At 42.2% G+C, this 25,199-nt stretch overlaps 1 protein-coding gene and 1 long non-coding RNA gene across 2 annotated transcripts; both read right to left on the bottom strand.

Annotated features, from left to right (window-relative positions):
* Positions 1–516: 516 nt before the first annotated feature.
* LOC110928624 lies at positions 517–15,324 on the bottom strand. Its single transcript, XR_002586516.2, has 3 exons — positions 15,193–15,324; positions 15,005–15,070; positions 517–553 (listed from the first exon to the last, which is right to left on the bottom strand). It is a non-coding gene; the product is annotated as an uncharacterized LOC110928624 (long non-coding RNA).
* An 8,091-nt stretch (positions 15,325–23,415) lies between these two features.
* Positions 23,416–24,922, bottom strand: LOC118488302 (translation initiation factor IF-2-like). The gene is made up of 2 exons (XM_035985652.1): positions 23,678–24,922; positions 23,416–23,592 (listed from the first exon to the last, which is right to left on the bottom strand). The coding sequence occupies exons 1-2, from the start codon at positions 24,350–24,352 to the stop codon at positions 23,416–23,418; spliced, it is 852 nt and encodes a 283-aa protein (XP_035841545.1). The 5' UTR covers positions 24,353–24,922.
* Between the last annotated feature and the right edge of the window lie 277 nt (positions 24,923–25,199).

Genomic DNA, 25,199 nt, shown 5'->3' with positions numbered 1-25,199 from the left:
ATATAGCATGTGCAGACGAAACATGGACAGAAGAACTTCTACAAGCAACAAACATAGCATTTCTGAAAACTAAACAATATGTCTAGACAATAAAAGCAAATATAAGTTTTACAGGAATCCAAACGACATAAGAACTAAAAAGCATATCACAGCGCTGTAATAAGTTATGTAAACTAAGAAGACAACTCACTGTATTCTTGTCCACAACATGGTTTCGAGTCAGGTATCAAAATATTAAGCGAGCTCGAAAAATAAAATTTATCCATGTAAGCCGTAAGACAGAATTAAGGAAGGACATATGAAATGGTTCGATTGGCTTATATTCTTTAGATTGATCTGGAGAATATTGCTACTTTTGGGCACATTCTCATGTCGGCATTAGGGGTGTGAACAAACCAAGCTGCTTGTAAGCCACTCAAGATTGGCTAGCTTTTTCTAGAGACATAGAGCGGCTAGCTAAAACCTTTAACCGAGCCTTAGGCCGAGCTTCATATACCCAACCTAAACTGAAGTTCATTCAAAGAAATGACATCCTTGATTTGATTCTCCACCTCTATCAAAAAAAAAAAAAAAAAAAAAAAAAAAAAAAAAAAAAACAAAGAGAAACAAGGGTTCAGAAGACTATCGCCATAACATGCCCATGTGAATGCTCGTGTACAACAACAACCATACCCAGTATAATCCCACCTATAGCGAAGCTATTGATATGGTATGGGGAGGGTAGGATGTAGGCAAGCCTTACCTCTATCCCAGGAGATAGAGAGGTTGCTTCCGGTGAGACCCCCAGCTCCAAAACCATAACCAAGACATAAGCTTCTGAAAAACATACATAAGCACACAACTACTAAAAAAAGGTAGAAACAAAAATAATAAAGATAAACACATAAATAAATAAGTATTTGTTAGTAAAACTCCGACACATAATAGGTGAAAACCTATAAAAAGCTATTTAGCACCTCATAGAAACTGAAAAATTAAGCTCATAAGACAAGAACCAAATCAAAACCAGGCCAAACTCCTAAATGTCCTTAACCTTAATCCTACATCTCCACGAAGTTCTGTCCTCAACCATGTCCTCATAGAGGTGCAAATCTAGCAAATCTTGCCTAATCCGCTCATCCCAAGTCATTTTCAGCCTGCCTCTACTCCTCCTTCTCTCTACAATGAGTGTTTCAACTATTCTAACCGGTGTATGTTGTCTGCCTCCTCCTGACATGCCCAAACCGTCTAAATCTCCCCTCCCAAATCTTGCCTGAAATACTAGCAACCCCTAAACCATCTCCTGACATGCCCAAACCATCTCAATCTCCACGAAGTTATGTCCTCAATCTCCCATCCCTCTACAATGTGAATACTCGTGTATCATCTTTTTTTACATATTTATTTTGTTACATGCACAAAGTATGAATATAATCTTTCTTGTTTGGATTTAGTATACAAATAGATTAGTTTGTATTCCATGCACATGTGCATATTAATGTGATTTGAATTATATTTTGTAAACATATAATATCAATAGTTTTCTTTCACATGCACATGTTGATAATATGTATATAATGTGACTGTGTTCGAATTTATTGTGAAAAACACATTAGTTTACATTCTACACACGTAACCATAATATGTACCTGTGCATGCAGCAGTTGCAACCAGACAATGATTTCTTCATGCTGCAGACAGGATCAAAACACTAATAACGGAACCGCAAAGGTGTTGGATTCGAATCGATATGAATCTTAAGAGCCGGAGAGCTGCGACTGAAATAATCGAAAACACCGGAAAACCCAGTCAAGGAATGCGGTAGCCAGTGGCCTGAAACCACAGTCAAACTCTGCAGACTTGTGAAAGGGCAATTTCGTCTTTCACACAATTCTGGGAACATAGAAAGAAGCTTCAACGCGTCTAAGTTTATGGTAAGAGACTTTGCCTTATAGAGTTGTTGGAACGTCTTGATCATCAACTCAAGTAACATAGAATGCTCCTCAATATATCTACTATAGATCGTTTGAAAATTTACTGTATTTAATGAATTGAGATCTTTGGCTGATAACGAAAACCGAGCAATGCCGTATACGTTATACGTGAACAATGAAAGCTTTGGTGCGGAGACCACAAACTCACACGAATGATAAATACCGATCAAGTATAGACTCTCTAACTCACTTGACTTGATTATGAAAGTATCAATATCAGATAACGTACAGTCATCCAACGCAAGAGTTTTCAGATTCGGAAATCGGGAAAACAGATCAACAGACTTACTTGCATCATCATTAACAAGTTGTAACGTGAATGTAACACGTTTAATAGTTAGAGTGGTTAGAGCCGGAAAATCCCATGTCAGAGATGGACTGATTTTAAGCCCAAAATCAATGTTCAGAGAAAGGTGTTGGAGATATCGAGATCTAAGCAAAGATGAATCAAATCCGCCACGTCGTGTTAGCTTATCACCCGAGAATTCAATCTTTAGCTTCCGGGTCTTGTGTGACATTGCATAGAGTATGATCTTTTTAAGAAGCCGAAGAGTGATTGAATTTGATCGGAACTCGATGGTGGAAAGCTCCGTAACGTCATCACGCTTAGATAGAAAGCGGTGCGTGAAATTAGGGAATTTAGAGCCGCTTACCTGATCGGGAGATGGACCGATCTCGAAGTTCAAATGCGGGTGTGATTTCCATGTATTTTTCCACCTTTGTGATAGAAGACTACTTTGAACAACAGATCGAGTATCTATGAACGAAAAAATGTGATGGATCACACCATCTGGCAATCGGGTGATCCGATCATCGTCCGACAGTTTCGTCCGATTCTTGTTAATCAAGAACCATCTTCTTCAGTGAACAATAATACTCTCAACAATGAGGATTTTCATGATGCAAACGAATTGAACGAATCTTCAGAGGATGATGAATTTCTAGATGCAGATCAGGAAGCTCCTACAACAGCAGTTCATGGTACTTCAGAGGGTACTCCTCCAGTAGATGCCCATAGAACAGCTGAGGCTACTGCATCATCCTCTTCGTCAATTCCGGGCCTTGATTTGGTTGTTGATCTTAATCTGAACAACCTGGGTATAAATGTTCCAGTTCCAGATAATCCAGAAACAAGGATTCATAATACCCATCCTCAACAAAACATCATTGGAAATGTGCAAAGTGGCGTTCAAACAAGAAACATGTTGCGAAACAACAACAATGCAGGCTTGTATGCAGCTATTCGAGAATCCGGGCAACAAAACGACTGGTCCTTCGCGTGTTATGTCTCACAGGAAGAACCAAGAACGTGGAAAGAAGCCTTAAAAGATAACGCTTGGGTTGAAGCAATGCAGGAAGAACTGCAACAATTCCAGAAGCTGGGTGTCTGGAAACTCGTAGAGAAACCTGCTGGATACAAGAAGATTGGTACCCGTTGGGTTTTCAAATGCAAAAAGGATGACCGCGGAGTTGTTATCCGAAACAAAGCTCGTTTAGTCGTTCAAGGTTTTCGTCAGATTGAAGGGATCGACTACAACGAAGTCTATGCACCAGTGGCACGTCTCGAAGCAATTCGAATCTTTCTAGCCTATGCATCCTTCAAAGGATTCAAGGTTTATCAGATGGACGTGAAAAGTGCATTCTTACACGGTGTGGTTGAAGAAGAGGTGTACGTCGAACAGCCTCCAGGTTTTGAAGATCCTATCCATCCCGATCGGGTTTGGTTGCTCAACAAAGCTCTTTATGGTCTTCATCAAGCACCGCGAGCTTGGTATGCAACCTTATCTCACTATCTGCTGGAGAACGGTTTTCGTAGAGGTCTTATCGACTGTACTCTCTTCATCAAAGAACAAGATGGAGATCTTCTTCTGGTACAGGTATACGTTGATGATATTATTTTTGGTTCTACTAATGATGTCTTGTGTAGGGAATTCGAGCGCATCATGCAGGATAAATTCGAGATGAGTGCTATGGGGGAAATGACTTTCTTCTTGGGCCTACAAGTTCAACAAACAGAGTCTGGGATATTCATCCATCAGACTAAATATGTTGGCGACATCTTGAGCCGGTTCTAGATGTCTGATGCAACGCCCATTGGTACCCCATTGCCAACTAATCACGGAATTACTCCAGATTTGAAGGGAGAAGCTGTTAGCCCTTCAAACTATCGCGCAATGATTGGATCTCTTATGTACCTCACAGCATCAAGGCCAGACATAATGTACCCTACGTGCCTGCTTGCTAGATATCAAGTTAACCCGAAGGCCTCACATCTTGCTGCTGTTAAAAGGATTTTTCGTTATTTGAAGGCGTACCCTGACACCGGTCTGTGGTACCCTAGGGATAATAACTTTGAATTGGTAGCTTTCAGTGATTCTGATTTTGGCGGATGCAAAATCGACGGTAAATCCACAACGGCTGGATGTCAGTTCTTAGGAAATCGCCTAGTCACATGGCAGTGCAAGAAGCAGACGTGTGTAGCTACATCAACATGCGAAGCTGAATACATTGCTGCCTCAAGTTGTTGCTCCCAAGTTCTTTGGATCCAACAACAAATGCGGGACTACGGTTTTGAATTCCTAACTACTCCCATTTACGTTGATAATTCTGCTGCTTTAGATATCACTAGAAATCCTGTGCAGCATTCAAAGACCAAACACATCGAAATCAAATATCACTTCATACGTGATTGCTTTGAGAAAAGGCTAATCGATGTTGTTAAGGTCCACACCGATGACCAACGTGCCGACTTATTTACCAAAGCTTTTGACAAATCAAGATTTGACTTTTTATTATTGGTAAACGGCATTAAGGTCAAGCAAGAGTAAAACCAACATCGGAAAATCATTTTTGTAAATACCTTTGTGTTTTTAAATTTGTCTTAGTTTATTGATTTTAGGGGGAGTCAATCCAAAAAAAATCTGAAAATCCAAAAACATCGAAAAATTTCAAAAACACAAAAACAATAGAAAAACAAAAATGAGTTTCCTGGCGAGCAAAAGAGAAAATGATAGTACATCAGTGGTCTATCCAAGCCTCTTTAAACCTTAAATGAAAAACGATAAGCAGCTCTATATAAGATGTATCGGTAGGCTCACAATCATTTTAAAGTGTGCAGGGTGATATAAATCTTAATCGACTGAAGACCAGGTGGGAACCACTCATTGGCATATGGTCTTAGTACCGAAATTTCGTTTGATAGATTGCCGAGGTTCTGAGATATTCGGTCTTTATGCTGCTTATCATCTGGGTATCATGGTTGTATCTTTTACCGAAAAATAACGGGGACGCAAGTCTAGATCTTCCATGATACTATACATACGTGTACATATTCATACTGCATTCGACCTCAATAAGTGATAAACAATCACATGTCCAAATCAAATAAGTGATAATATATCACATCTATCCGGGTGTCAAGTTCGTCTCTCTGCTGTACGGAAGTACTGACCTGTTCACGGACTTGCACCTGTGCCCTCATGCATATGAAAATCAAGTTCCTCATAAATAAGTGATTATATCACATAGGGCTTGTTTTCAAATCAAAATAAGTGAGTATCTCACAATTTATACGGTCAAACAGATGATAATCGGTATACTCACCGGTAAGATGAACCCTCGTGCATACCTTGATACGGGAATGTGTCGTGATGTGGATGAACACCGGTCGGTAAGTATAAATCATACCTTAACGTATCCCCTCGCCATGATTACATCTGATAAGTTGAGCTTAAGTGGACAACAATACCGATAATTGTTATAGGATGCTTATCTTAATGTTAACTAACTGAACAACAAGAGTGTTTTGGCATGACCGTACACTGATATGATTCTCTTACCCTCGAAACTCGCAAAAAGATTGTCTGTATATATTTATTTATCGCTTAACTTTTATTGTTTTTCTTTTAAACAGTTTCGTCGTTTGGTGCATATCAGCACGACATTAGCGGTGATGTCGTTTGATAACACTCAAAGGATTTTAAATTGTTGTCTTTTAATTTCAAAAATACCAAAAAGATTTTAGGTATGTTTTTAATATAAACTTTATAAAAGCCAAAAAGATTTTCTTTCTACTTTATTTTCGATCGTACGATGTTGGAGCTCAAGTCTTCGTTACCTGAAACCTGACTGAAAACCGAACTGACTAAATCTTCATAAACGGTCAAAATTTGCATGTTTGAAAGTTAAGGACTAAAAATTGACAAATTTATTAAACTTTCAAACTGTCGGACGGTGTTTGTTTGTGACATGGTCATACGTGTGTCATTTGTTTATACTATATTCCAAGCAGTTGTTCTCATTATGCGTTTAGATTTCTTGCATGTGCAGATTCTAAAGGCTAGGAGAACATGGTCGATGACAAGCTTCGGGATGAAGACACAACGTGAAGGCACTCAACTGATGAAGATGATCGAGTTGCCGCTGGCCATTATCAACACCACAAGGATCTCACTTCATAAAGTTAAAGTATTTCACGAGCATAACTCAAGGGGGAGCTTATGTTAAGGGGGAGTTTGTCAACACACTTCCTACATGATACGGGTAGTTTGTTGATACACTCTCTGCTTTCAAGGCGTGAAGACTTTGAAGATCCTCCGACAATGAAGACTTGAAAGGACATCAGAGTTTTGAGAACTCGAAGACCAAAGACCGTTGAAGTTCGAGACGAGTCTACAAATATAGAAGATAAAGACAAAGCTACAGCCAAGGGGGAGTTTGTTGGTGCACTTGTGTCTGTACTTTGTCCGTATTCGGTCTGTATATAAACGATGTTCTAAGTCTGTAAGTTGACCAAGTCAACCATCCTCCGGATTGACTTGGTCAAACAGTTAGAAAGTAGTTGTCTGTCTCGAAGGATAGCTCCTCGAAGGATACTGTTGATCCTTCGAGGTACTCGAAAGATATGCTTCGATTGTTAGACCTCGAAGGATCATCCTTCGAGGTCATTGCTGATCATTCGAACATCTTGTCATCGATAGATGATCCTTCGGACCATCTATCGGATCCTTCGGACATGACCTGCTGTGTATGGGTATAAATACCCATGCATTGTGTTGAGTTCATTAGACAGACAGATAGAACACACACCTCCGAGAGATAGCTTTGAGAGCATTCTGTCCGAAACTCACACACACACTTTGAGAGTTTACATGTTAGGTTTGTAAACATTGTGCTTGTAACCAAAACCTTCATTAGCATTAATACAAGTTGTGTTAATCGGTGAACCCATGTGTGTTTGTGTTTATACTTGCTTAATCCCGGTTTGCTCACTAGCTTGGATTCCGCACTCGCTAGTGGGTTAGTACAACAAGGTTTGAGGTTCGTCATCCGACAAAAGGGACCTACAAGATTGTAGGTCCGTGTTTCGGGATCCAATCCGTGATTTTCATGATTATGTTCAAAGATGGAAGAGATAAGAGAGGATAAACATAACAAACTTTGTATTAATCCGGTAGTAAACATTACAAGTCGGCCCGATTACATGGAAACCGAACTAATACCAAAGAAGTATACATCCAGGGAGAAATCAAGTGGTGATTTCTCCCGGTGAGGACTCAAACCTCCATTCACTCTCTAGCACACACTTGTGCTCTCACTCTTGTGTTTTACAAGACAAGGTGTTGGTATTTATACCAAACACAGGTTGCACAGTCGAAGGATCAAGCTGACTGTCATCTGTCGACCATCCAGCTTTCGAAAGACACATACATACCTCGAAGGATCACATATCCTTCGAGGTCCATCTTTCGAGCTCATCGAAGGATATTCATAATCCTTCGATGCCTTATCCTTCGACATCAACATATACAACCATAACTTGTCTTGCAACCACACACGGTCAAACGAATAACCCTCTCGTTTGACCACTTCAAACGAGCGGGTCTATACACGTTCGATAGACCGTTTCACTAACTATTACAAATTCAGCGTAAAATAATAACTAATCTATTCGACAAGCATCGGACACAAAATCTGCATCAACAAATTCCCCCTTGTCCGTTGCTGTCGAATGCTGAAAATGCAACTGCAATCATCGATCTTCAGTCAAGTAATCATCTTCTCTGTGTAAACAAATTCCCCCTTGACCGATGATCCAGGTAAGTAGTATCTTGATGTTCATTGTATAAAACTTCCCCCTCAGAGTACGCGCATCCGAGTCGAGTGTTGTGCAATTTCCTCAAAAGGCTCAATTGACCGATCTTCCGCTGATCTTCCAATACTCCAACCAGCATTTGATAAGGGTTCCATTCTATAACAACTGCATCAAGTCTTGATCTTCAAGCGTCTGTGCAAAACATTCCACGCTGAACCGTTTGAATCACCAGAAAATCACAACTCTACCACCTGTGATTGCGTTTAGAAATTTACCGAAGAAATTCAACATTTGAAAATTTTTATCCCCCCGTTTCTTTGGTAAAATCTCTAAACCTTAACAGATTCTTTCCACTTCAAATAAACTGTCGTCAATGTTCACCAATTCCCTCCACTGAGCGGAACTGTCGTCAATCTTCATTGAATGACGAGCGGAAGCGAACATACCGTGTTGTTTTTGGCCCATAATAGTCGCGTTACCATTTTTGTCATTGCATCGGTAACCGTGACTACCCCACATTTTTAAACATCAAGATTTCATCATCTTTCGTTTTCATCATGCTGCATCACCCCGCGCGCTCTCGAACCCAATCCAACTTTGCAACTCAAATGATCAATTTCAAGCTTATGCATCACACTTCAAAGCGTAATTAATTAATTTCAAACCACCATGAAAATCAAACCAAACCCACGAAATGGACTTCTTGTTGTATACCGAGTTCCATGATAGCTTGTCAAACTAAATTAGTTCACAACTTTAAAGCCCAAAATAAATTGGTTTGTGAATCCCAAACCCAATCTATAAATTTCTGCAATAAGCCTTTGGCCCATCTCTTGAGAAAAGAAACCACATGAGGCCATGACAACTTGGGCCCATCATTTAGCTGACAACAGTTGTACATACCCCATTCTTCTTTCTCTCTTTTCTGCGATAATCAAAAAGTCAGCCATCAACATCATTTTAGTCAACAACTTTCTTGCTCAGCCGTCAACATCACTTTTTCACAATCTCTCTCTCCTCAATAGTCAACAACCCTACTTCCCAAACTTCACCAGCCGACAAACATCATCATTTTGTCTCTTCTCTTTCAACAGAAACCTTCGAACAACTGGTCATTGAACAACTGATCATTCGATTCAACTGAATCCTTCGAACAACCATCTTTCGTAATCTGTTCAATCTATCGAACCAGATATCATTCGAAAACTGGTATCAAATGACCCTTCGAAGTCATTTCTGTCTGATCTTTCGAAGATGATGATCTTTCGATTTACTTGGGTCAAGAACAGATAACCCTTCGAAACAAGACAAAGCTGATCTGATCTTTCAAAGTTGTTTAGGAATGTAGGTGATCCTTCGAGGTTTGTGGAGATTGTGGAGATTGATCTTTCGAACAGTAACCTGATCCTTCAATGTGTATCCTTCGAATCACAAGTGAAAAACAGAACAGATGACCTTTCAAAGTTGTGAAGTTGACTTTTCTGGCACATGTCAGATCTGGATCTGACAAACATCAGCTGCTATCAGAACTGATCTTTCAAAAATTTGACCCTTCGAAACAAAGAATGATCCTTCGAATGAAGGAATGATCTTTCGAAGATAGTTTGGTTGACCCTTCGAGGAGCTACTTTGACCCTTCGAAACAAGTTGGGGTTAAAGGTGATCCTTCGAAAATTTGAAAAGTGATCCTTCAGACTTTTCTGATCTTTCAAAGTTTGAAGATGATATGAACAACAAGAACACAGCAACTGTTCAAATCTGCAGATTTATGAAAACACTCCGTAAACGATTTTTGATGAAGAAAACTTGAAGATTTAGGAGAAAAACATAAAACCCAACACTCGTTTTATCACAGATCTGGATATTCGGGTCCAGATCTGAGTTTTTCTCACTTTCACCATTTTTACATCTTGAACAAAAACCCACAAAAATCACAGATCTAGAGCACATGTGACTTAGTAAACGGTTAGTTTTACTAAATCGGGCACCATGGCTCTGATACCAATTGTAGGTCCGTGTTTCGGGATCCAATCCGTGATTTTCATGATTATGTTCAAAGATGGAAGAGATAAGAGAGGATAAACATAACAAACTTTGTATTAATCCGGTAGTAAACATTACAAGTCGGCCCGATTACATGGAAACCGAACTAATACCAAAGAAGTATACATCCAGGGAGAAATCAAGTGGTGATTTCTCCCGGTGAGGACTCAAACCTCCATTCACTCTCTAGCACACACTTGTGCTCTCACTCTTGTGTTTTACAAGACAAGGTGTTGGTATTTATACCAAACACTGGTTGCACAGTCGAAGGATCAAGCTGACTGTCATCTGTCGACCATCCAGCTTTCGAAAGACACATACATACCTTGAAGGATCACATATCCTTCGAGGTCCATCTTTCGAGCTCATCGAAGGATATTCATAATCCTTCGATGCCTTATCCTTCGACATCAACATATACAACCATAACTTGTCTTGCAACCACACACGGTCAAACGAATAACCCTCTCGTTTGACCACTTCAAACGAGCGGGTCTATACGCGTTCGATAGACCGTTTCACTAACTATTACAAATTCAGCGTAAAATAATAACTAATCTATTCGACAAGCATCGGACACAAAATCTGCATCAACAAGAGCCGCTTACCTGATCGGGAGATGGACCGATCTCGAAGTTCAAATGCGGGTGCGATTTCCATGTATTTTTCCACCTTTGTGATAGAAGACTACTTTGAACAACAGATCGAGTATCTATGAACGAAAAAACGTGATGGATCACACCATCTGGCAATCGGGTGATCCGATCATCGTCCGACAGTTTCCTAGCCCTACGTCTAACCTTCGATGAGTTCCGCCGAACCATTTTTTAGAGACAGATGCAACGATCCCCGATGGATTTCGTTGTTCACGAAAGAAAGAAACGCAATGTAGAATGGGTTAGGGTGTGTGTGCCTTTGTGTTGGATAAAGGATTTGGAAGAAAGTGATTTGGAGCCCTAATTCTGTATAAGCGTTTGAGTTTTGGTTTTGGGGCTGCATATTGACGATTAGCAGTTTTATTTACTTACGCTTTGTAGTTCTGGGTTCATTGAACTTGGACAAATATGGATACCGTCGGAAATGTGCATATACCGTGGATTATATTTGTTGTTCAATTTTTACTCGTTACTCAATACTCACACAAATCAGTTAATAGATCATCAAATATACGAAGATGGTTAGCCTTTACTCGACTTAATCTGCTAGTATTATTGTACTCGTAACTCCTTGAACTAAAACTCACAAAGCTACCACAAATGATTAAATTTATTATGCAGAACTATTTATGAATATGAATAATGTAACATGAAGAAGATATTTGAAGTTGGATTATTCTTATCTAAAGATCACAACTTACATAGAATGTACACAGTGACTTCCAATGCAAAAGAAATACCTGATTTACATTAACAGGATACAGCTTTTTTAAAGAGAATTTTGCCAGCAGAATTTAAATATCCTGAAATGATTTGCCACCATGCAAGTTATAGGATGCCAAATCAATTATGATAATCTACATAGCAACTCTGTTCTTTCTAGCGGATATGCGATTTCTTTTAATGTTCATGAATTATTGAATAATGCCAAATGTAATCCATCATCTGGTTCATAAATTGTGTTTTGTCCATACAACTTTTAGTCTCTCCTTTATGCATATTTGATGTTCTGAACTACTTGTTTCTAATTTCTATGTAAATGTGCACTTTGACCACGTCATAGCCAATAGGAAGGGTAAAGTCACATAAATCAATAAGTAAAAGAAAAGAAGATTTTGCTTTTGTGTCAGTTAGGTTATACAGTAATTCCTAAGCCCAAGAGGTAAGAAACTAAGAATAACAAGTTCTTTATCACCCAAGATACAATAATGTAACAAATTATGTGTACGTTTATCTATATATGATTCGAATAGGTTTCCCTGCAAGATAAACAACAATCTTACCAAAGCAACTCACTATAAAACAATCTGTTACTAAAGAGTATATCTGTATATGCACCCTTCATGGTTATATTTCTTCTGCGAGAGTTTACTGCATCGCTAGTCAATGTTAATGAATTGTGAGAAGTAATTCACTGATACCTAAGGTTTAAAAAGGCGGAAATGGGTATCGAGGCGTTTTTCCTTAGCCTCACGAGGCATAAGCCTCGAGGCAGGTTGAGGCGTAAGCCTCGAAACATTATTAAAAATATTAAAAAAATATATATATCTCTCATAAAAATCACAAAGTAACATAAAAACAAACATCATAAATAGAAAATAATTTAACAAACAAGGTTTAACATAAAACAAACATCATAAAATAGTATAAAATAGTTCGAACAACTTAAATTATTAATATTATGACATCTAAATATCATAGAACTCGTTTTCCTCCGCATCATCATCCTCAAAGTTTTCATCTGGGGTATTTAGATCGTCATCTTCATCAACAAAATTAATAACTCTTTTCCTTTTCCTCCTAGATGATGAACTCTCACCTTCTTCCTCATTTGACCCGCCAACTCCACCAATGCCATCTTCATCCCCACTCGGGTTGGCTATCCACTCATCATCCAATTAGGTTTTTTTAACCTAATAGATGTTTTTAAGTGAACTATTGGGTTGGCCCACCAATTAAGCCCAATAAACACCAAATGGGTCTAACATAAAGTCCAGAATACCTAAATTTTTTCAATTTTCACAAGGTCTAGTGAGGCTCCGCCTCGCCTCACTGCCTCGGCGCCTTGAAAAGCCTCGGAAAGCCTCGGATGACTGAGGCTTAGGTTTCAGTTGACCCATATGAGGCTAAGCCTTTAAGGCGTTTTTTCATAGCCTCAGCCGAGGCGTAAGCCTCGAGGCGGGCCTCGGAAAGCCTTTTTAAACATACCTTAGCAAGTTCCCTAAACTTTCAAATTCCATGACAAAAAAAAAAAATTCAAATTCATCCCTAAGTGTGAGGGTAATGCACTACCACCTTAGCTAATAATGAATTTGGTTATTCAAACACATGGGTTCATAAATAGAGGTTTTTCCCTTACAATAGAAAAACACTCGAATATATAGTTTTCAATATCAAATAGTGCATACGCTCCATTCTTTATTATTCATCTAAGCCTGAAATTCAGATTTTTAAATTTCTCCTCTAGTCATAGGCTTATCTAGATTCTAGAGGGATACTGTTTTAATACTTTATATAGTTTTGCTCTTAATCAATTTAGGGAAATTGAACTGTAATAATCCCACCTAGACCTTATTGGCCATTAATAATCCCACCTCAGAATATTCCCTCCACTAGTCCCACCATTCACCTATTTTTCCTACAATGGTCCCCCGTTAAAAAAAAACTTAACGGAGTTAAGCTTTTTTCCAAATTACAAACAGAATTTTTAGGGCTTTTGATTAGAATGACGATACGAGTCCATTGATGTAAAACTTGCCTCGAAAAGGTGATCCAAACGATGGAAAAAGGCGCTTCAATTCGGGTGTTTAAATTTCCAATTAACCAAAATCAAGTCACTTGGAAAAAAGCCCTAAAAAATTGTTTGTAATTTGGAAAAAAGCTTAACTCCGTTAAGTTTTTTTAACGGGGGACCATTGTAGGAAAAATAGGTGAAAGGTGGGACTGGTGGGGGGAATATTCTGATGTGGGATTATTAATGGCCAATAAGGTCTAGGTAGGATTATTACAGGCCAATTCTCCATCAATTTATATCAAAGCCTTGAAAATATTAGATGTGTCCTCATGACCATGCCAAGTATCAACTCTGGCTTCGGGATCGTCTTTGCCAAATAATCAGACTCGTCTAACAGTAGCTGTCAAAACCAGACACAATCACTACCATCCACCGACTCATGTGTCACTACTTGACTACTCGTCATGACATGGGGATCGTGGTCGACTTTTTCCAAGATCCCAACATCACCAGCACCAGCACCACCTTGCTTGATGGAAATTTCGGAAAAAACCCTACATATTGCCACCACCTGCCTCCAGAGGCGGTCAGCCGGTCACCCAAAAATTAGTTGGCCTTTATCCATAATAAATAAAAGTTCTTGTTCAACTGTCAAATATATGGATTTCTAGAGAGTTTACATTCTCATCCTATTGAACATTGATACACCGACACACCAGGAATCATAAAAATTTTCGACCTTGAATTTACCAAGATTGATGACATGTCAAAGTTGGTATATCAATAAATATGATGAGGATTAGAAACAATCTGAAATCATAGTATTTAAAAGTGAAACAAGGATCCAAATTAGAAAGGGTCCGGCTAGTTTTTGGCGAATGTGAAGGTCGTAGGTGGCAGCTATGTGTATAGTTTGTTTGGAATCAACCTACAAGCAAGGCAGTGCAGGCACTGAAGTGCGACACGTTGGTGATGTGGATCTCTAAGTAAAATATGTTTCAGATGCCAAGAGTTGATGAAACGCACGGCATGAGTTTGGCAGGTAGTGATTGTTTCTGTGTTTTGTCAGCTGGTTTGATCATATTGTCAAAACTCATATATGCCACCGAGAATTTATCAAAACACTAATTGATAAAGTTAGCTATTATATATGAATCTAATAGTGTCAACTGTCATATGCCATGGTTACAGGGTGCTTAGGTCCCAAGTATGTAAGGGAAGAGAAAGGGTCTATGTGACCACACTAACATATGATATGGTCTCAAACTACAGTTCTATTCCTCCTATTAACACCAGAAAATTCAAAGTTAATAATAAACAGATTGAGATAAACCAAACAGACCCAAACAATCCAAATCGACAATGATATCAACTCAATTTAGCTTCTGAAACGACCTATACCGATACATTAATAAGTACCTCAGTTGGGAATCTAGGGGTTTTGGAGAAATAATCTTTTGGAAAAGGAACCAATCGAAGCCACAATGTATGAAAAGAAACTTACAAGAAATTATGTGTTACTTAAGAAATAATCTTTGGCAGCATTTATCATCTCTTTTGCTTCCAATTGCTGTGATTACACAAAAAAAAAAAAAAAACTGTTGGAACAATAATCAAATACGTCACCTTAATTGGGAATCATAGCAATCGACTGGGTTGTTTTGTTGCGATCAAATCAAGAAAAAAAATCACCAGCAGATGGAAAAGGAGTGTAAAGTGTTGGTGGCCGGAGATTCATTGGCAGGCAATGTTTTAAAATTCGGTATTTTACACCCAACCGGATTGGGCTCGTCAGACGGCTTAAAATTCGCTGCAACCCTTGCGTAAAATTCCGGGCTTTCAAATTTTTTTTCTTTTGAAAGCAATTCGTTAACCGATACTTAAATGTAATCCGTTTAACGCGACGTACACTCCGGAACAAGGACATAAACCACACATACCCTAAATATGCTTTACATAACTTAGAAATAAGTTTCAAAGGGTTGGGAATTACAAAAACACGCTTATTCAAGTTCAGGGACTATTTCCGACAAACTATGAAAGTCTGCCGATTCTCGTATTTCAAAGTACGAACCTCATATACGAATCCAAATATTTTTGTACTCAATAAAATCTTGTATTTTATTGAGGAGAATTCAAAAATATAATTCGTTGCGAAATTTGGATCATTTTCGTGATCGTTAAAGTGTTTTACCTATTTTTACGAAACACACAACCGTACAACTGAACGAACCAACATCTACGACATTTCCGGACATAATTCAAGTCACTTACGCTTTAATGTCCTTATAAAGCCTAAATTTTGGGTTAACGGGGGTTAAAAGCGTCAAAATCATCAAATTAGGTGCAGGGACTAAAGCTGTCAAACTTTGAAAGTCAGTATAAGGGGGTGGCGGGGAAAGCCTGAAGGCTGCACGGTCGTGTGGTGCCATGTAACACCCCAAAAACGGGTTTCGATAATCAAACCACGCTAATATTAAAGAGCGGGTAAAGTACCGTTAGTGGTAAAAGTTAACCTGTAAACAAAATAACTAGGAACAAATTAACCTAGTTAGTAACATGTAAATAAGTAATAAAACGATGAGTTATAGCCCTATATAAATAAAGTCACAAACTAGAGGGGCCAAAAAGGAAAAAGGAGTAAAACTTAGGTTTATTAATAAACAAAATAAAACATAACACAAATTAAATGTGTGTGAGAGTAACAATCAGAGAAGAAGAACAAGGAACAAACCCTTGTTCAACCTTAATCCATCAAATTGGAGGATGAATTAGGGCCAAATCACATGCATGAACATAAATTCGTGATCATCTAAGCTTGGAGATCATAAGTTATGTTGTAATTTATGCTTTGGTGATGATGAGTATATGGATGAACTTGAAGGTGATAACTTTGAGTTCAATATTTTAAGTAGCATGATGAAATTGATTATATATTTATGTTTATGATCATCATACTAGTTAGTATTTGAGAAATACTTTGAATAAATTTGAGACTAGGTCAAGTGTTCATACATTACATGAAATGGGTTTTGTATGAAATGATGAAATTTATGTATTTTGATCTTAACAGGTGCTTGAAATCATCATGTCTACTAGTTTGTATGGAGAATTTGCTTTAATTAGATGTTCGGATGAATGTCTGGTAATATGATGAAATGGGTTTTCACATAGACATGAAAACCCTTAGTTCTAGCATGATAAATGGATGAACTAGTATTGATAATTCAAAGCTAACTTAACTTGATGTTAACTATTACATGAAGTTAACTTAGCTTGTTAAACCATATCATATGAGTTCCAACAATCATTTGGTTTATAAGACCTCTGAAGGGGTATGGTCCTAAATCTCGCGCCACCTGACCGCGAGTGACCATTACCCTTATCAAAAAAAACCCCACCAGCAAAGAACTGCGTCCACGCGGACACATCCTTCGAATCCAATCGGTCAAAGGATAAGAAGAAGCCTTACCTTGTGTATGAAAGCGGACGTGCATAGCGATGCGGCTGGCACCGCATCATATGGACATTTTCGTCACGACAAGGGATCTGGGTAATAGCAACAGTCACCACAGACGGCGATGCGGCTTGGCACCGCATCCCGCATATGTCTTTGTCAAAGCATAGAGCGCGGGAACATCAAAGGTTACCGCAGGCAGCGATGCGGCCCGCACCGCATCCTGCCCACTAGGCAAATGGGACTGACACCACAGAGCAAGTGGCACCACTGGCAGTCGCCTGTCAGGCCATACGTAAGCAACGGACTGACAGTGCAGTAGGACATGGCTTCACCTCCACAACCGACAAACCTGACACACCTGTAAAGGGGCAGCACGTCGTCAGTCCGTCCCTTCAGCTCCTCCTTCACTCCTCGGCTATAAATACCAACCCCAAACCAGGTTTGAGGTATCTCTTCACAACTCTCTCACTACTACTACTATCACACTTTGCTTCCCAAGCAAATTACTGATTCTCACGCCGGAGAGTGGTAACAAGGAGCACCCCCCACCCCATCCTCCTTGTTACGACTCACGGCTTGTTTCCTTGTGCAGGAGATCAACCGGCGGACGATCCAGCCAGCGATCCTCGAGAGGAAGGGATTAACCCTTCTTTATGAGACCAGTGTGTGTTAACCCTGCCCGGTTAACCATTGTTTCATCATTGGCGCCCACCGCTACTATTAGCACTTTTTTTTAACCATCCCTCTCGCTCTCAAAAGATCATGTCTGATCGTCTAAACAATACTACCGGGGATAGTCTAAACCCCGCAAACCCAGGGCCTGTGGGGACCGCACCTCCAGTCCCAAATCCTGGCCACATTGGCACATCAACGCAAGGGGGCGCATCCCTTACGTTTGGACACAACTTGTTACAGTACGCATCTGTGATACCTCCAGACATGAACCTTCATGTCTGGTACGACCAGCAAACAGCTCTGCTGGCCGCAGCATACAACAGAGCTTGCGCAGATGCGCAGGTACCGGTCGGTCCTACCCCGGCACTACATACCCCTGCGGGTCGTATTTTACAATACGACGGCAGGGCCCCCACGCATCCAGCCTCACGGAGTAGGCGTGAAGACCGCGGATCATAACTGGACCAAGATTACTCAATCGCCAAGCGATGTCCTCCTTACGGGACCGTAACTGGACCGAGATTACTCAATCGCCAAGCGACGTCCTCCTTACGGGATCGTAACTGCACCGAGATTACTCAATCGCCAAGCGACATCCTCCTTACAGGACCGTAACTGGACCGAGATTACTCAATCGCCAGCCCGACGCAAGGGCAACCATCAACGCCCAGCGTGAGAACCGGGCGTCGAAAAAACAATCTCGGGAACGTAACTGGACCAAGATTACTCAATCGCCAAGCGACGTCCTCCTTACGGACGCGCATTTTCTGCGACCGGTCCAGCCGATGAAGTCCAAGAAAAACCAGGACCTCACAATCTATTGTGACTATCACAAGGACTCGGGCCACGCAACAAACAACTGCATCAGTCTCCGGCTAGAGATTGAGCGAGCCCTAAAGGAGGGGAAGCTGCAACATCTGTTGCAAGGTGGGCAAAAACCCACCAAGCGCAACACCCCCCATGGCGAGGGCACCTCCGCAGGGAAGAGGACCATGTATGCGGCCTGAACCCATATGATCAACGGAGGCAAAGGAAGGCCGCGCAAGGCGGCGAGAAGACCGGACAATGACTGGAAAGACGAGCAAGTCGTTTTTCCAAAAGTCCGAGGCGGCCCGCGCGACAGGCGCGCCGTCGTTATTATAGGCCACCTGGCTCATTACTGCACCGAGCGATTATTCATCGACCCGGGCAGTACTTCTGATGTCATATACTAGCAGTGCTTCAACCAGTTCGATCAGGAGGACAAAGATCGGTTGCAAGCGGTGGACTACCCGTTGGCCGGGTTCGCAGGGGAAACTGTTTTTCCCCTGGGCCAAATTACTTTTCCTGTGCGCCTCACTAACGGAAGGCACACACGAACAGAAGAGGTGAACTTCATGGTTTTACCTCACACTTCCAAATATGACGTGCTCCTTGGGAGAGAATCCCAAGGCAACTTCAACATGATTACGTCCGTACCCCATTCTGCAGTCGGTTTCCCAACTGAAACAGGGGTCGCGATAATCTATGCACGCAGGGAAGTCATGGCGTCGGACGAGCTGCGTCCGACCAAAATAGCAAGGCCTACCCCCAACCACCAACCGGAAAAATGGGTTCTCAATGCGAGACACCCAGAGCAAACGGTCACGTTGGGCCACGCCTTGTCCCCCAACATCAGAGCGCACCTGAAGCAGCTCCTCTTCAGGAACCAGGATATTTTTGCATGGACACCCGCAGACATGACGGGGGTGCCACGCTAAATTGCGCAACACTTCTTGAATACCTTGCCAGGTATCAAGCCAGTGATCCAAGGCCAACGCCACCTTGGATCTGCAAAAAACGAGGCGATGCTTGAGCAGGTCAAAGAACTGCTCTCCGCAGGCATCCTGCGGGAAGTCAAGTACCAGACTTGGTTGTCCAACCCAGTCATGGTAGAAAAACCATCCGGGGGATGGCGCATGTGCGTCGATTATAAAGATCTCAACAAAGCCTGCCCCAAGGATTGTTACGCACTTCCGGAGATCGATGAGAAAGTCGATATCCTCGCACCATTTCGATGGAAGTGTTTCCACGATTGTTACAAGGGCTACCACCACGTATAAATGGCAATCGAGGACAAAGATAAAACGGGATTCCGTACGCCAACCGGGAATTACTGCTACACAAAAATGTTGTTCGGGTTGCGCAATGCAGGCGCAACCTATCAAAAGTTGATGAACGACACTTTTCACGGCCAAATCAGCAAAAGTGTCGAAATCTATATGGACGACCTGGTCGTCATGAGCATGGAGGAAGATACCATGCTCACAGATATCGAAAGAACATTCCAAACTCTGCGAAGCGTCAATATGAAGCTCAATCCAGGGAAATGCTCGTTTGGAATGGAGGAAGGCAAGTTCCTTGGATTCATCGTAACAAAAGATGGATTCAGGGTCAACCCGGAGAAAGTTCAGGCGATAGAGCGCATGCCATCGCCTTCTACGATGAAAGAAATGCAACGACTAGCCGGCAGGCTAGCCGCACTAAACAGATTCTTAGCCAATCATGCGGCTAAGTCCTATCCTTTCATCAAAACACTGCGGAACTGTTTAAAGAATGAACAATTCCAATGGACCGCAAAGGCCGAAAACGCCTTCCGGGAGATGAAAGAGTGTTTGATTCAACTCCCAAATCTGACCGCGCCACGCAAAGATGAGCCACTTATCTTATACCTATCTGCCGCAGACAACGCGGTAGGCGCGGTACTCATAGTGGAGCGAGAGGGAGTTCAAACACCCATCTACTATATCAGCAAAATGCTCAATGACCCAGAGACGAGATACTCCATCATGGAGAAATTGGTATTAGCACTGTTGCACGTGTCACGACGGTTGCGACGTTACTTTGCAAACCACGTCATCACAGTTTTAACCAACTATAGGATCGGCCCGATCCTATCAAAACCCGACATCTCTAGGAGATTACCAAAATGGGCAATTGAGCTGGGTGCACTCACGCTGAACTACAAGCCGCGCCCCGCAATCAAGGGCCAAGTCCTAGCTGATTTCGTTGCCGAAGTACCGGCAAATCGCATTCAAGAATGCGAACAAGAACAAAACCCTGCACCACCACCATCCTCCTCAGAAACCTGGGCACTCTATACCGATGGTGCATCCAATGAGGATGGTGCAGGCGCAGGTCTGCGACTCGTCAGCCCCGACGGCCAAGAGCTTACCTATGCAATTCGCCTCGACTTCAAAAGCACAAATAACGAGGCAGAATATGAGGCTCTACTGGCTGGGCTACGTCTGGCAGTCAAGCTCGGCGTGCAACATTTGGAAGCACACGTCGACTCGTTGCTCATGGCAGGGCAAGTACGCGGGGATTATGCCACAAAAGGGGATATCATGATCCTCTACCTCGAACAAGCCATGCAACTGAAATCAAAATTCACTTCCTTCAACATCCGCCATATCAACAGAAGTGAAAACAAACCTGCGGATGCACTGTCAAAACTCGCGTCCACTAGCTTCCAACACTTGGCAAAAGAGATACGCATTGAGATTCTGCAGAATCCCTCAGTACCCCTGCGCCAAGTCAACGTCATCCAGTACGGTACAACATCCTGGATGACACCAATCATTGCATACTTGCAATCCGGTGTTACTCCCGAAAGCAAGTCAGAGACACGTAAGTTACAGTACAAAGCGTGCCACTATCAAATGGGAGACGGTATCCTATACCGTAAATCATACCTGGGCCCACTCCTACGTTGTGTCGACCCCCAAGATGCCACATACCTCATCAGAGAGATACACGAGGGAATATGTGGCATACACGCAGGCCCACGCATGGTAGTGGCCAAAATTATGAATGCTGGGTACTACTGGCCCGGCATGCACCTAGATACAGTCAAAGTCTTGCGCAAGTGCTTCAATTGCCAGTGACATGCTCCCAAGACCTTGCGCCCCAAGAATAACTTGATCCCTGTCACCACCGCATGGCCTTTCCAAAAATGGGCAATTGACGTGGTGGGACCATTTCCAGATGCACCAGGTGCGGTAAAATTTATCATAGTGGCCGTGGATTACTTCACAAAATGGGTAGAGGCAAAACCACTCGCCTCGACGACCGCTATGATAACGAGGAAATTCATTTGGGAACATATCATCTGCCGTTTCGGTCTACCGATGTGCATCGTTACCGACAACGGCACCAACTTTGCTGCCGACGAATTTCAAAAAATGGCTAGAGAAACTACACATTGAACACATATTCTCCTCAGTGGCGCATCCGCAAGGAAACGGCCAAGTGGAGAGTATAAATAAAAGTCTGGTCGAAGGCATCAAAGCACGGTTGGGAATAGCCAGACGCGGCTGGGTCGATGAACTCCCAAGTATCTTATGGGCCCATAGGACAAGCCCAAAGACGAGCAACGGTGAGACACCCTTCAGCCTGGTCTATGGCTCAGAAGCGGTGATCCCAGCGGAAGTAGGTCTCCCCTCACCCAGAATGTTGGCTATTGAAAAAATAGACAACAACGCGGAACGCAGGGTTGACTTGGACCTCTTGGAAGAAAGGCGTGAAAACGCTGCCATCAACGAGGCCAAGTATAAATCCAAGCTTGAAAAGTACTACAATTCACGCGTCCGCGTTTGTACTTTCAACCCAGGAGACTATGTCCTCCGCAATAACGAAGCATCTAACGCTGAACGCCCAGGCAAACTTGCCCCCACGTGGGAAGGACCTTACCTCATCCAAGAGGTCCTGGGCAAAGGCGCATACAAGTTGCAAACGTTAGAAGGCGAGCTTATCGCACGCACATGGAATGCACAACAGCGTCAACGCTGTTACATGTAAGCCATGTTTTTACCTTTTCCGTGTAACCTATCGGGCCGCAGGCCATTTACAAATAAATAAATGAGCAATTCAATTTAATGTTGTTTATTACTTCTATTACAAATGCGTGTTCCACTTTGCGGTATCTGCAAAAACAGATTGGCAAAATCTTCATTCGCGATACCCATACAAAGTGGTGACCACACGCAAATATTGTAATAGGCCAGCAAAGGCAAAACATTAAGTGTCTATCTGGCCGGATACACACGGTTTTTACAAAACCTTCACAATTCCTAAACCCTAATGGGACGAACACAGGAATTGACTAATACTCATACAACAAAGGTATAGAGTACACTCAACCGCGTTTACAACAGGTAGAGTCCTGCATACACACATTCAAATATGCAAGAAATAAAAACAATTGTACAAATTGAGCAAAAACAGTTGAACTTTATATTCAAAAAATTCTTACACCTATGCGGTGTACAAAGGATTTACATAAAGTTCTAACATTTACATTGAGAAAACAAAAAAGGGCACGCAGGCCAACCTAGTCCTATTTTGTACCGCTGGTACCCGCGCCACCTTTGCCGTCACCAACGGCCTCTTCCTCTTCCGACTCTTCAGCATCAGCGTACAACATCCGTAAACGGTCTACATAGTCTTCCGCATCCAAGCATTCGTCAAGCTTCTCAAGGGCAGAAATAGACATGTCATAGACGATGCAAGAGCCGCGTCAAGAAGCGCTTCGGTATCCACACCATAGAACCCAGACCGTTCATCGGTGTATTTGCCTTGAGCCAGAATGTTCATATGACTGATGCATCGGTTGTAACCAACTTTAAAGCCAACATCCCGGGCACGCTGCTTAATCAGGTCTATACCAGTTGCAGTCTCAGGCGCATCCAGCATAGCCTTAACAATCTGCAACGCACAAGTAATAAGGTTATCACATGTAAATCCAAACAAAAGCAAAGGCATCAGATACTTACATGCCCAATACCGTGACACCGCATCCACTCACGGTCGGTTTCAAGCTGATTGAATGAAGAAGTAAGGCTATCTCTAGCCTCAGCAGCCTCGCTAGCCTGCCTTTCAGCCTCAGTCGCGCGGGCAGTAACCTCCGCAAGCATGGCTTCGCGAGTCTGCACTTCAGCCTTTCGAAAACAAGGAACACAGGCATACAAAGATAAGCATTTATGAAAGAAGTCTACAAATTCAAAAAGCAAAGACAACTCATACCTGGAGGCTTCCAACGGTTGTGTTTAAAAGGGAGCGATCAGCATTTGCTTCTTCAAGGGCCTTGGCAGCACGGGCCCCCATCTCCTTAGCCTCTTCAAGAGCCTTTGCAACCCGGGCCTCCGCCTCCCTGGCCTTACCAACGGCCGCCTCAGCCGCGGCCTTCTCTTTAACCAACGCAGCATTTGCTGCCTTGACATTGGCCAACTCCTGACGAACACGAAACAGGTTTTTATTCTGTTTGGCCCAAGATTCTTTCCATGTCTTGCGCTCATTAGAAAGGGTTTCTTTCCAACTCTTGCGCTCATCAGAAAGCAACTTGGCAAGAGTACGAACCTGTTTAAGCTCAGCAGTGGCAGCCCACTCTTCAGTTTGCTTATGCTTTTCAAAGGCAGCCTTCTCCCTCTCCAGTCGCTTTGCACCCTCACGAGCAGCCTTCACCAACTCTTCTGCCTCAACCCGCAAGTGAGCAGTTTCCTCCTCCTTGCGTCCCAGCACCTTGTAGTCTTCCATAATGGCATTCGCCACTATGGAACTCCCCACAAGCATGGAAGAGAGTTGGTTGACACGGAGCTTACGGGGCACAACACGGGCACGGCCAACTTCAAACGGAGTGCCCAGGCCACCCAAAATCTCCTTGCAAGCAGAAGGATCACTTGAAATGTCATCCCCCTGCATAACACTCCAGGGGGTCGGTGGTAGCTCGTACTCCGATCCTGCGTATAGGTGCGGTAGTAGTACTCCAGTTCAGACTCTCCAGGCTGAATCGGAGGCCCTTCAAAACCCGCACCCCCAGAAGCGGAACCAGAAGCCTTCTCGGCAACAGGAGTCTTGTGCTTTTCAGCATCAGTCTTTTGCTTATCAACATCCGAAAAATTTAGGTTCAGGTCATCGGTCTCGTTCGGGGAGATAAGGTTGTCGGAGGAATCAACCGTGTCAAAGATATGAGCCACGCCTTTCCTCCCAGTATCCTCTACCCCCACAGAGGGCTCACTCGCCACCTTGACAAAAGGACCGGTAAATTCTTTATTAACCCCCGCATCCGCAGCTGTGTCATGCGGGGGAGAAGAAGGAACGTCAAACAAAGAGGAGAAATCTCCTACTTGCGTTTCTGCACACAAAGAAGCAGTAACCATCAATGAAAGCTTTGGTGCGGAGACCACAAACTCACACGATTGATAAATACCGATCAAGGATAGACTCTCTAATTCACTTGACTTGATTATGAAAGTATCAATATCAGATAACGTACAGTCATCCAACGCAAGAGTTTTCAGATTCGGAAATCGGGAAAACAGATCAACAGAGTTACTTGCATCATCATTAACAAGTTGTAACGTGAACGTAACACGTTTAATAGTTAGAGTGGTTAGAGCCGGAAAATCCCATGTCAGAGATGGACTGATTTTAAGCCCAAAATCAATGTTCAGAGAAAGGTGTTGGAGATATCGAGATCTAAGCAAAGATGAATCAAATCCGCCACGTCGTGTTAGCTTATCACCCTAGAATTCAATCTTTAGCTTCT

This window comes from Helianthus annuus, chromosome 16 (assembly GCF_002127325.2).
Source record: "Helianthus annuus cultivar XRQ/B chromosome 16, HanXRQr2.0-SUNRISE, whole genome shotgun sequence".
NCBI lineage: Eukaryota > Viridiplantae > Streptophyta > Magnoliopsida > Asterales > Asteraceae > Helianthus > Helianthus annuus.
This window is presented reverse-complemented; position numbering and strand designations above follow the sequence as displayed.

Bases quoted from the DNA above. Each gene is read 5' to 3' on its own strand.
- LOC118488302 (XM_035985652.1), bottom strand. From the start codon at position 24,352: ATGCAGGGGGATGACATTTCAAGTGATCCTTCTGCTTGCAAGGAGATT. The intron at 23,593-23,677 runs GTATGAGTTGTC...TGTTTTCGAAAG, and splicing joins CAACCGTTGGAAGCCTCCAG to GCTGAAGTGCAGACTCGCGA.